The 13,770-nt window shown below is 39.0% G+C and overlaps 1 protein-coding gene across 4 annotated transcripts in view; it reads left to right on the top strand.

The window, feature by feature from the left end:
* The first annotated feature begins 567 nt into the window (after positions 1-567).
* RIC8B (RIC8 guanine nucleotide exchange factor B) overlaps positions 568-13,770 on the top strand; it is a 93,592-nt gene continuing 80,389 nt past the window's right edge. For all 4 annotated transcript variants that reach the window (XR_010021330.1, XR_010021329.1, XM_063074821.1 and 1 more), the window contains exons 1-2: positions 568-754; positions 7,863-7,910. Coding sequence is in view for 2 of the 4 variants with exons in the window: in XM_063074821.1 (XP_062930891.1) it covers positions 671-754; positions 7,863-7,910 (132 nt within the window). In the remaining 2 variants the exon portion in view is untranslated. The remainder of the gene's footprint in view (positions 755-7,862; positions 7,911-13,770) is intronic.

Below are 13,770 nucleotides of genomic sequence, written 5' to 3'. Positions count from 1 at the left end.
CTCCCCCTAACGGTCTGTCCGCCTCTGGCCTCAGGCGGCCGCCGGACTCCCGTTTCCGGCCCTCGCAGGACCACAGTACCCAGCATGCCCTTGGCGGGAAGTCTTTCCCACGGGATGACTACTAATCCCGGCATGCCATTCGGCACTCCAATAAGTGAGATAGAAGGATGGGATGGCTCCAGTGCGTGCAGGGAATTGTAGTCCACTAGGCTGCTGGCTCATAGATGGGCGGGGAGGAGCTGGGTCGCTCTCGTCCGCTAAGAATGATTCATAGACGAGGGTCAGGAGAGAAAAACAGTTCTGTCTGTGAAAGCCTCCTCGAGAGACTGGACTCTTCTCAGAGAGAGAGGGAGAAGCAGGAGAGCAAGCAGGGCCCCGGGCCTGACCCCGCCTCAGGCCGCTCGCCAGACCTCGACCGAGTCCTGGGCCTTGTCGGGGGCGGCCGCGAGGCGCCGGTTCTGGGGAGCGGTGACGTCGCGGGGTGAAAGTTGAGGGGCGGTGACGTCGGGCCAGCCCGGGCGGAGGCTGGCGGGTTGGAGGCAGGAGGGAGGGAGGGAAGAAGGGAAGGAAGGAAGCTGGGAAGGAACGAGCGAGCGGGGGCGCGAGGCGTTTACCTGGAGGCAGCGGCTTGGGCGCGCAGAGCGGCCGCAGCTCCCCCGCACCTGCGGCCATGGATGAGGAGCGCGCCCTCTACATCGTCCGGGCCGGCGAAGCGGGTGCTATCGAGCGGGTCTTGAGGGATTACAGTGACAAGGTAAAGAGCCCTGGCCCCTGGCGTGCGGTATCGCACCCCCGGGCCGCCCTCCGGGTTTGCACATCGCATCCCTCCCCACCCCCTTCATTACGGGGATGCGCATTGCTCTCCCCCGAAAACGTTTCCGGCTTGGGCATGCGTGTTTGTGCCCCCAGCCTTTCCCATCCGTGCATCCTGCATCCCCCCTGCCCCCACCCTAGCGCCCACTCCTCTGATTCCTGGCCCAGCAGCCTGTCCTTCGGTCCTCCAAAGCGTGCAAGTCACACCCCCGGAATTCGTAGTTGTGCGTCTGTGCCCTATACCCCACTCTTGGATGCATAAATGCATGCAGGGCTCTCTCACCTGTATAGCATAAAAATACTTGCTTCTCTGCATAAACACGGCCCTTGACATGCCTAAAACAACAATGAGGGCAGTTCTTTCTATACCTATAGCACTGTACAGTTTTGAAGGCGTCGATGTCTCATATATGATCTCATTTGATCCTCAGAGTGTTTATAGGGTAGATGGTATCATCCTCCCCATTTTATAGAGGAGGAAACTGAGGTGCAACGAACTGAAATCACGCCCAAGGTCATGGACATATTATGTTGTAAGTGGGTGGAGAATCTAACTCCTAATAATACCTATTATTTGTATCGCATTAACAGCTTTCCTATCCATTATCTCATTTAATCTTGACAGCAATCCTGTGAGGTATTATCTGTGTTTTGCAATTGATACTCTAGGTCGGTTAAGTAACTTGCCCAAGGTCATACTTGGAGCCAATATTTCCAACCTAGGTCTTCAAACTATCCATTCATTGTTCTTTTCAATTTACAACTCTGCAGTAAAATCGTATCTTGTTAATAAATTCCATTCACTTCTCTGAATCTCTCCAAGAACCGTTAGCTTTTCATTACTTTTCCTTCCAGGAATTTTACATGCTCACTTCAAAAGGTAGCATACCACACCTTTTTTATTCTTTGGTTTAGAAGACTACTTTATAGGAATGACTACTCCCTTTTGTGAAAACACACCCAACACTAAGTCACACCCTAGATGTTAACATCTTTCTTCCTTTCATTTGCCTCCGTTCATAATCTCCCTTTCTGTGTTTGCTCTGTGTCCACCACTGCACCTTAATACTTTGTCTTATTGAACTGCCAATATGTCATTTCTACTCTGGGTGGAAAAGATGCAAAAGTAAGACACAGTCCTTATTTATGAGGCTTCATTCCCATTTAATCTTCCCAACAACCCTGTAAGGAGAGTGGTAGTATCCCCCATTTCATAAATGGTAAAATTGGGGATGATAATGTAGTCACACAGCCACTGAGAGATGGACCTGAGATTTGAATCTAGGTCATCCAACTCCAAGTTGGACTTTCTACAGTACTATGCTGCTTTCTTTGGGGGGATGCATGGGTTCTATTCTATTCATATCTTAGCTCCTTCACTTTTTTTGGTATGCTTTACTCTTGAGCATATCTGCCTAATTTAGGAGAAATTCATTTAATGCATAGGTGGACATATTGTGGAGATGATTTTCATTTAACTTGATTTATTAAGTTCCAAAAAAGATATGAGGCAGCTACAATCTGATTTTCAAATGAAAGAAATACAACAGAGAACTTGGCCATTGTGTTGAATCAACTAATGTTTATTTAACACTTGCTATACAGATAACCAGCAGTAAGAACTTTCTTCTATAGGGGAGGGAGGAGGAAAAATCTCCAACTGGATCTTATCACCTCAATCAACATTTCTCCTTCCCCTCATGGCTAAACTAATTAGACTCCAGATTTGCTTCCTCCCATTTATCTCTTCCTCTCCTTGATCTCCCTCCAGGTTGGTTTCCACTTACCACTCATGGCCAAGTGCTGTCAGAACTTAAATTCTGGATATTTCCAGCTCCCCTTTTCATATTGGGATTGTTTTTTAAAGTTGTTATGTCCGTTGTGTATTGTTTAAGGTGGTATCCTGAAGTGCTTCGGAAGATTCCCAAATACTTGGATTTTTGAGCCAGCCTGAAAATGCTTTGACTTGATGTGAACTGGGTCAGTTTGCTCCTTGAGAAGAAAGTTCTCATGTTTAATGTTGATATAGTAGTAGGGACAGTATAGTAGGGATGATAATAGTACGAAGAAAATAGCTGAGCTTCGTGTTGCAGTGAAGCTTTCCCCCTCAAGAGGAGAGGCTTTGGGGGCAGATGAATAGGAGGGGAAGTATGATCGCAGTGGTCAGAAAATAAGAATGGGAAGGTGGAATTAAATTGCCCAGCTCTATGGTATATGGAGTCTTGAAACCCTGAAAAAGTAGCTAGATACCATGTGCTTCAGTTTTCTTCTCTGGAAAAGTGGATTTCAGAAAAGTTTGGAATAAACACCGATTATGGGGCATTGAGGAGTCCAACCAAGAGAAAAATAAGTGATGTAGAGAGAGAGTGATTGGTTCATTGTTTGGGAGAGGAGTGGGGAGGTTCTTTATGCTACCTTATTTCTCTAATAAAGCCAGTCCTTGAAAGAAGGCAGTCAAGTATAGTGGGAAGAAGGTAGGATTTGGCATCAGATAAACCTTGGCTCAATTCCCACCTCTGCCATTTATTAGCTTCATAACTAAGGATAAGTTATTTTAAGCCTCTGAGTCTCAGTTGCCTTATCTGTAAAATAGGAATATTACCATTCTCTTAAATTATTGCGTGGATTAAATTAAATGAAGTATAATGCCAAACACTGCACATAATGCACCTAGGAGTCCGTCACTCAGTAAGTCACATTATGATCAAGGTACTGAAGAGGTTGTATGGCCAGACCATAGGCTCTGGAGACAGACGGCCTGGACTCTGATCCTCAATTTATGATCTGTGTGGCCTAGGACAAGTTACTTAAATTTGCTGTGCCTTAGTTTCCTCATCTGCTAAACAGAGATTATCATAGTACCTATGCAACAGGGTCATTGTCAGGATTAAATGAGTTATATGTGTAAAGCACTTAGAACAGTGCCTGCCACTGAGGAAGCACCCCATAACTGTTAGCTTTGAACAAAAAAAGGCAGGAGTTAAACATGAGGCACTGATTTGACATAGCATGATATGAATATTTGGGAATATGCTCCCAAATATTTCACTTTCTAATGGGTAGCAAAATACCTTGCTTGTACCATGTTCAGAGCAAGTTACCTCTCTGTCTCCGGGAAACAGTATCTGACATGTAACAGGTATAGACACTCTCATTTCCAAGCCTTCTTGCTTCATTCACCGACACTCTCTATCTTAGGAGAGGGAGGGTCTGTCTATCCCAGAAAGCACGAAACTTGTCTGTTTGTCAAGGGCATAACACAAGTTGACTCAGCATAGGAAAGTATTAAAAAAAAAGAGTGGTTGTTTTTCACTTCTCCCAATTCACCTTGTTGATACTGAGTGCCTGCTATGTACTGTGTATTACCCTAAGCACTTTCACATGTCATCACTTATAATCCTCTTGTATTAAAACTTATGAGGGAGATGGAAGTATTCTTTTTTTCTTTTGGAATAGGAAATTGAGGTTCAGAAAGACAAAGTGACTATATATGGGCTCACTGATAACAGTGAAGTCTTCATTTATGTGCTAGAAGAACCTGATTGATAGAGACCTAATATTAGGACAGTTCTAGAAATGCAGCGTCTGTATTTGAATAGAGTATGTTAATATCCTGGACCCTGTAAGAGTACTTTTTGCTTTCTACTTTTAGGATTGAGCTCTGAGTCTGAGTTGTCTCTGTGGGTTTTTGCAGAGGAACATGTTTAGTGGGATGGTCCTTTGTTATACCTTGTTCTTATTGCATGTTAGGTTATGTAATCTGTTACTGGTTTTAAGTTCTAGAAGTAATCTCCGTTCATGAAACACAGCACAAGACCACCACCCCAATTAGGTTTATTCCCTTGTATTGGTGCTGTTTGAGTGTATCTTTAGAAATCTGTGAAGTAACTCCTATTTCCTAGCAGGTCAGCATTTGGCCAGGCACCACGTGATAGGCCATAATAATAACAGTAGCAGTCATTGAACACCTACTATGTGCAAAGTGCCGTACGTGAAGAAAAGAAAATCTGATGGGTTAGTAAAGTTGAACAGCTTGACCAAGGCTGTACTTTTGGTAAGCAACAGGACTGGACTCAAACTCAAGGTTGTCTAACTTCTAAGCCTGAGCTATTAGAGCCTATTCATAGGCTATAAACCTACAGTGGGGAGTCTTCATAATGAGTCCGCTGTGTCACTGAGCTGTTCTAGCTTGCATGGTCTCTAAATTGAACAGTAGTTTTGCTCTTTAATTTATATTTGACCTGTTACTCCTGTTCCTCTGGAAATTAAGCATATAAAAAAGGTGAAGTGGCTGACTGTTGGCTAGCAGTTCTAGAAAGGCATTTACAGTCAGAAATTCTAGTTCCCTTTACCCCCTTACAGCCTTAGAATGGGGAGAGAATAAGAGTTAGGGGTACTGAATAGGTTAAGTATTATCTAAGTGGGATAATAGAGCTAGCCTTATTGAAGCCAACATCTGTTAAAGGGTTGAGCTTCTGAATAGATTGGCACATTCAGAATTCAATTTGTAGTGCCTCACATACCAGTATATTTTCTAATTAAATTAATCCCTCATGCTAGTTAGGGCTTTTGGAAGCTTTTTTTTTTTTTTTTTTTTTTTTTTAATGTTGTGGTTTTATGATAGAATCAACCTTGCAGTTAAAAAAGCAACAGAAAAATTAATACTTGGTACTATTCTAAATTATCTTAAAAGATTAATTCTACATGAGAACTGTTTAAAAGATTTTATAACTTAATGCCTGTCTTCCCAAAAGAAAATTTGTTTTTCTATCTTCTCACCATAAGTGCCAAAAAATGTTTAGGAGAACCATTATATTAGCAACTAGATACATTTATTCTGGATAATTTACGGAATTAATATTTCACATACAATGGCAAAAAATAAGCTTTCTTGGTTTCTAAGTGCAATTATTTATTTTCATTTGCTTCAGACCTTTACTGAGCTTCAGTTTACAGCTTTAGCCTGATGTCTGGTGCTTCTTTATCTTCAATGTTAGTTTTTATTAAACCTCAAGTCTATAAATTCCTAGGTATAGCCCTAAGATTTACAACTTGCTCTGTCTTCCTTACTTTCTTCCTTTTTTTTCTTTTCTTCCTTGTTCATTCTTTATTTATCGTTATTTTTTAAATTCCCCCTTTTATTATAAAAATAAAATACTAACAACAGGTCATCTGTTTTTAAAATTGCTATGTAATATGATATCAGGTAGATATGATATGTTCAATAGAATATTGTTAAATGCACAACATTTCATCAATCTCCTGTTGTTGGATATTCACGTTGTGTCTTTTTCTTCCACAGTGTTAGATAAACACTGCAGTAAATATACTTACATATGTAATTTTTCTCTCCTTCTGGATGATTTCATTAGGATAAATTCCTAGGCGAAGGAGTTCTTGGTGAAAGGGTATGAATATTTTTATGGCTTTTAATATATGTTGCCAAATCATTTTTCCTTCTAAGTTTTGTGTCAGTTTACACTGCCACCAGCAGTATCACACTGGGATTATTGATGCCCATTACTCACAGGACTTAATGTCCTCCATCTTGCCCTCCTTTGATTTGAGCTCTGCCCACAATATTCTTCCAGAATGCTGTTCACACATCTCTCATAGCCTTCCCCTGGTTACCTGTCACATATTTGCCAGTTCACGTATAAATGTTTAAGTCCATGCCCTTACCACTTGACTTCATCCATATTAATGGTTTTGCAACCATTTTGGTGCAGGTTTCCCCAAATGGCCCTTATTGCTTATCCTCTCAGTCTTCCCTCTGGCATAACTTACATTCAGAACCTCTTCTCTGCCAGCATTTCTCCATCTCATTTAACTTCAAAAATTGCTACTGCTACAAAGCTGTCAAGGCAGAACCACCTGTAATGATAATATCTTTAGTATTTGATGTACTGAATTCCTGGTGGGTTGCCAATAAATATTTGTCAGTGTGACCAATGAGAGAAATATAAAGGAAAAGTAAAGAGATTTTTCAGTGGAGATTTTTTTTTTTTTTTTTTAAAGGAAAGCTTGGGGATCACAAGAGCACTTGGTTCTGACTAAAACTTGAGAGGATAATGAGGAATTCTGTGCTTTACTTTTTAGGAACCACTGCTCTTTCTGTGACAGTGGGCAAACCAACTTATTCTTTTATTACAGAGTGGTATAAAGTGTTGCCAGTCATTTCAGGAGAGTCATAACACTCTCTCTTCCCTTCCAGTTATTTTTCCTCAGTGTCATTGGCATCGTCATCATTATTTTAACCCTCATATTTACTGAGTAGTTATTATGTTCCAGGCACTGAGATGGTGCTTTATATGCCTTAGCTCATTTAACCATCACAATCACCCTGTGAACTAGGTACCACCTGTTTTCAGATGAGAACCCCAGTTACAAGGAGTTTACTTGCTCAAGGTCACAGCTAATAAGTGGTAGAATCATGATTTAAATTCTCATTCTTATAGAATTACTTTTCTAAAATACAAACTACCAAGTCTTTTCCCTATCTACAATTCTCTAGTGATTTCTTATTGCATGTGAAAAAAAAGGGTATAAACTCCTCAGCAACACTGAAAGGCTCTTCCAAATCTCTGTCCAATCTTTTCCATTCTCTTCCTCCGTACCCCCATCCTCTAATGGTGTTCTTTGTTTCAGTTTTGCAGAGCTGCTTATTTCATGAATATTTCATACGGTTTCGCATATCTGAGCCTTTGTTTTTGTCCCTAAAATGCACTCCATTTGCCTCCTGGCAAACTCCTGTTCATCCCACAAGGTCCAGCTAAAATGCTGTATACTCTGTACAAAGCATTCCGGATTTTCCTGGGCAGTCAGTGGTTTGGTTCTCTATGCTCTTTTGTATGTATTTCTGCTGTGATCTTTTCACACTGCTTTGTAATTATTTGCCTACATGCCTATGTCTCTTACTTTAATAGGAATATTGAGATATGAGAAGGCAGCATTTTCACAGGGACATTATTTTGTGTATTTTAAAACATAGCCAGAATTAAAAATCTGTGTATTTAAAATGACATTGTTTCCCGTTTTTTCCCCCTCAGCATAGGGCTACTTTCAAATTTGAATCAACAGATGAAGATAAAAGAAAGGTAAGTCTTGGTGTTACTTTGTATATGTATATTTGTGTGTGTGTATGTTTTATTCATGGACTTTCTAAGCCAGGGACTTGTTTTCATCTGATGGTTGTTGATTAGCTTTTGGTTTCCCTTTAGTTTATTTTTTAGTAGAGAAAGACAATGCCAGGTTTAGTGTAGGTTACACACAACATCCTCCTGCTCCATCCCCACAGGACCATTAGACTTGTATAAGTCAGGGGAGTGGGAAGGGCTCAGACGGAACTCTCTCCCTACATCTTCTTACCCCCAACGATTGACTTTCTTTAGAGGCAGGACTCCAGGTTGCCCAAAATGCATTGCTAATATTGTAAAGCTTGGCTAGGATAGATTAATTTTTGGAAAGCAGCTGTTCATGCTGCTGTCCCTCGACCACATATCCCCTTCCCTGTGCTGGCAGTTGTTTATGAGTATGTTGTTAGCAGATGATGTCTAGGTCATAGTCTTCATGATCATAGGGGAAAAAGGAGTTAAGAAACTCACAGATAGAGGAGGAGTTTAGGAGGAGGTACATCAGAGATATGCTCATGTGATGTTGTGCTTTCTTGTTGGGGTTGCCTATGTTTGCTTTACTTAGTTGATTACCGCATGATGCTAATAAGGATAAGTGTACTGCTTCTGCTTTTGTGTTTTGCTGGGCTCCATACATCTGTCTCTTGTCACACAAATGCCAGTACCAGGTAAGAGAGGATGTCTGAATCAGTGTAAATCTATGACTGCTGCTGGAAAAATAGCTTAAATCCAGTACTTTGCTGGTAGTGGGTTGATGACATCTTGAAATCACCCCTCCATTCACCTCCATCGCCATATCTAATATCTGTGTTCTGCTCATTTTATGTCTTAAGATTTCTTCAGTCCGTTTTCTCCCTAAAACCTGCCCTAATTCAAGCCTTCATCTAGATTACTGCATCAGTTTCTTACCTGTTCTTTCATTTTCCAGTTACATATCTTTCCTGTAGATTGTGGTCCATAAATCTAAAACAGCAATCTGACTATGTCATTCCCAGCCTTAAAACCCTTCAGTGACTTTCTTTGCCTACAGAATGAAGTTCAAGCTTCTTAACGTAATATACTAGGTGCTCAGTGACTGGATCTCTGCCTACTTTTGCAGCCTAATTTACTTCTCTCCCCCTTGTATTTTATGTTCTAGCAATATAAAATGTTTCCAGTTATACACACATACACATCACTTTGGTTTCCTACCTTGGCATATATTGTTTTTTATCTAGAATGCCCTCTTCCTTTTATACACTTCTCCTATTCACCTGATTAATTCCTACTCACCTCAGGGGCACCTCCTTCAGCAAGCCTCCTCTGGTACTTAGGAGGTTAGGTTGAGGTACCCCTCTTCGATATTCCTATAATATTTCATGTAAATGTCTAACACTAATACTATACCTTGTTTCTTCATTATATCTATATCTCTGGATATTAGACCCTGAGAACTCCTGAAAGCTGGTCCTGTTATTTATCTTTACATCCTCAACATCTAAAATGTTCAGCAGTACATAATAGACTGTCAAAAGTATTTACTGAATGAGTGACTGTGGAGTCTATACTCTGGAAGTTAAAGGTTTAACTCTGACTTTCTTTTGGATTTAAACAATGTTAACAAGACTAGAAAACCTTTTAGAACAAAGGTTCTCAACCAGAAATATACCCTGTGGAGCTTTTTCAAAGTAGGCCTTCGCAGACCCAACCCTTTATCTGTTGGGTCAGAATTTGGAGGATGGGCTTCAGCCATGTGTATTTTTATAGACAGTCTTCAGGAAATAAGTACTCATACATTTGGTTGGAGTGCAAAATGGCACAATACCTAAGGAGGAGAAACTGGCAGCATTTACCAAAATTACAGATGTATTTTACCCTTTGACCAAGCAGCGTCACTTAGTCCAGAAATCTGTTCTGTGGATAGATTGAACCCAAGGAAACAAAGTTATTCATTGAAAGATTGTACATAATAGCAAAAGATTAGAAACAACCAAGTGTCCAGCAATTAGGGAGTATTTGAAGTAACTATTGGTACGTTTACATAGGAATACCTACTATGATATAGTAAAAAGAGAAAGATGTTGTGTGCTAATGAGAGAGACAGTTAAGTGGAAAAAAAGAAGCAAGGTATTAAAATGAACATATTTTGTTTGACAAACTCATGATATTCAGGCAAGGAAGGCAGTTGCCATTTGTATAGTATCATTGGTAGAATCCATACTATGTCTATAGGGTCATGGTGCCTTAATAATCTGACTTTAGAGTCTTTGGTAGTGCTTTTACTGGTCAAAATGAGTACATTAAGACAAAGATTCTCCCTCCCATCTAAACTTCAGTTAAGGGGGAGAAATTTCCCACACAGTTATTAATAAAACATGTTGTTCATTTCCTGTAGGGTAGTAGAAAAACCTAACATTTTCAAAGTATTGTCTTTTACTGACTTTTAGATCTCTGGAAAGAGTAACTAGTGTACTAGTGCTAATTCTCAGTTGTAGTGTGGATTTCTGCTTCCTGGGAGGTCTGTTATAAACAAATGTCACTAGGGACCTAGCTAGGTAATCGTCATTAATGGAAAAACATTGGCAAACAAATGCATTGCAGTCTCCAAGGGTTAAAACCATTTGTGACTCTTTCCTAAGGCCTTTTTAGACTTTGACATCAAAACTATTTGACTGCTCTAAAAAATATACACTCTAATAGCTTTTTAAGTTCTCAATGTAGAGATACATAGAATAGTAGACATTTCTCCACATTAAACCCAATCTGAAAATAATAGGAACTGAAATTACTGCTCAATATGTTTTGCTGTCCCAGTTCTCTTCTCTTTCCTAAAGATGTCTCTTAAGCCTTCTGCCAGCAGCTTCTTGGTAACAGCAGCACCCCTTTCAATAAATCAGGGAGCTGTGTCTTTAAAGACATGCTTTTTTTAATGTAAAAAACAAAAATAAGAATGAAAAACCTTTGCAACAACTCGTAAGTGTAAGGGAACAGAACCCTTCAAAAAAAATAAAACTTGATTATATTGAGCTTCGTAGTAGATGGTTATAAATTAATGACCCTAAGACCTAATTCCTGGCACTTATGTAGTGTTTTGCCTTTTTACAAAGATTTGCTTCTCACTGGCAGTGCTGTAAGTATGGTGAGAATATCACCATTCTATTTTAAGGACAAGAAAACTGAGGCTTATGTGAGTAACAACTTGCTAACACTCACACAACTAGTAAGTGGTGGAGCATCAAGTAGAAAACAGATTTTCTGACTATTATGTGCAGCTCTTTCACTGCTCACTGCTCCATAGCTCCCTCTTATTACTCATTTGAAGTATGTTTTAGAAGAGTTGAAATTATGATCCAGTACCTTGTTTTATCTCTTATTTCATATCTTGAGATACCTTTTTAAAAATTTTATCAATATACAATGTAGTTGTTTTTCATGTCCCTTTATCAGTTCCACTTCCCCCCTCCCCCTTTCACCCCATCTACATCATATCTGTTCACTTGTCTTAAGTTCTTGAGATACCTTTTAAGCAACTCTACAGTGGACGATAGCAAAGGAAATTTCCAGCTGAAAGTGCTTAAATTTTTCTAGAGAAGTAAAGTCAGATACAACTGCCAGTGTTTGTTCACATAAGGCAAATAGTTCCAGGTGCCTGTGGATCACTGTATATTTGGATATAAGCACCTGTGCTTATTTAAGCATTTGCTTTACATCCTCTACCCAAATTGGTGGGCTGTGATTATCTACTAGCACATATATCATGCAAATGTGCAGGATGGAAGATATGATGAGTAATCTGAAGATTCACATCTTGAGGAAATGAAAGATCTTATGCTGACTTTTAAAACAAAACTGACCTCACAACCAATAAAGGGTACTAATTGCAATAAATGTTTAAAAAGACATGTCATAAAATAAGTTTAAAAAATTGCAGTTTCTTTCACCTGTAATATAAGAATACAATATTATCAAATGTGCAAAACTTCTGTTGTTGTATGACAGAAATTTTTGTGCATATAGTAATTTTCCTTAAAAGAGTAAAGTTTAAAATAGCCGGATTTCAAGCATATCTCACTACCTTCACACTCATGCAAGTAGGCCCACATTTCTATGAAGGTGTAGGGTAAATGCCCTGCTGAGATTGTGAGCTCTTTGAGGATAAGAACTCTGGTTTACTTATCTTTGTATTTTTAGCCTCCGACACTTCATGTGGCACAAAATAGGCACCTACAGTAAACACCTGTTAAATGAATGAAGGGGACTTGGAGATTAGTGGAGGCCAGAATTCCTGTGATTTGTACATATTGTTCGGTTTTGTGTTGTATGTTCTCTTAGCTGTACAGCAGAATCTCAAGCACATCTCATAATGTTGTTTACTGAAAAAGCAGGATATAAAAGTGTGCATTCAGTATGATCACAACCATGTAAAATAAACAAAAACTATACAAAGAAAAATGACTATAAAGGAATTCATGAAATGGTACCTACCTGATAATATTTTTATTTCTCTTTTCTGTATTTAAACTTTCCTATTACATTGTAATAGGTTGTAATGATATAAGAATATGATAATTATATAATGATATATATGTTATATATTTATTTATAATGGTGTGATTGGAGGTATAAGCAAAGAGCAATGCTTTCTTTTTTTCAAATCATGTATTTTCTCTAAAATTGACCTTTTGATTATCTTATATGGGGGAGCATAAAAAATTTTATTAGGTTTGGAGCAGAATTTCTTGCAGAGCCAGTTTATGGAGTGAAAAAAAATGTATATGAATACAAAAGTCCATTCTGCCATTTAAAATGTTTTTTCTTTTCACTTTTTTCTCTCAGACTTGGATGTACTTGGCATATTAGAGGTCTCTGTAGACCACAAATACTTTTTCAGCAATTTCTGTGTGCCAGGCCCTGTGTTAGGCCTTGGTTGCTAAGTTGGCTATTTGCCTATGGTGTTTGCTTTGGCACTTTTTTAGTTACAGATGCATGCTGAGGATTGCCATTGTGGACTATAGAAAATGAATGGGTAAATTTCTGTATTAGTTTCCCCCAAGGAAAATGTGCCAAGATAGAACCATCAATTTTAGACTGTGAATCCATGCTTAGGAATAGCTTGAGGCATGGATGCTTGTTCTGAAAGTCCTCTATACTTATTTTGGTCATTTGAAATTGTCAGACACCAATTTTCACTAAAACAGAGTAAGCTTTGTATGCCCCATAAATTTGACTCAAAATTTATTTGATGTCTTTCTTTACCTGAGGGAATATTTTGATACATGGTACAAGTAGAGTTCTCACTTAGAAACGAACAACTTTAAAGATAACTTTCAATGTCTTGATCTCTTTAAAACATACAGACACAATACCAAAAGCACATCTAAACCTTTTACTTTTAAAGTTCCTGTCCAGCTGGAATATGGCACAAAACTTGACTTAGATGGACTGAGCTATATCATAGGGCAGGATGAATGCCTCACAGAACGTTCAAATAAAACAATTTAAACTTTATTCCAAGCTCCACTTTTTATTTTAGATATTTTGCTAAGGCATTTAAGGACTAAGTCTAAAAGAAAGGACAGCAGCCCTTCTGACTTAGTAAGCCATAGATGTGGCTATACATGATTGTTGAATCATTTTTTAAGATTTTTGTCTGGGATAATAAGAATAGTATCTTTGATTTCTACTTTAGAGTTTTAGATGTATTATTTTCTCATGTAAAAATTTAATCAAGGTGCTCCACTTCCAGCCATGACAGCATGAGGAGCTCTATAAAGCCATTCCCCAGTGAAACTGGTGAAAATTATTTTAAAAAACAGCCATTTAAAGTCTCTGGAAATAGTCCTAA

Source organism: Cynocephalus volans, chromosome 12 (genome assembly GCF_027409185.1).
Source record: "Cynocephalus volans isolate mCynVol1 chromosome 12, mCynVol1.pri, whole genome shotgun sequence".
Classification (NCBI taxonomy): domain Eukaryota; kingdom Metazoa; phylum Chordata; class Mammalia; order Dermoptera; family Cynocephalidae; genus Cynocephalus; species Cynocephalus volans.
Note: the sequence above shows the minus strand (reverse complement) of the source record. Positions and strands in the feature narration are given on the sequence as shown.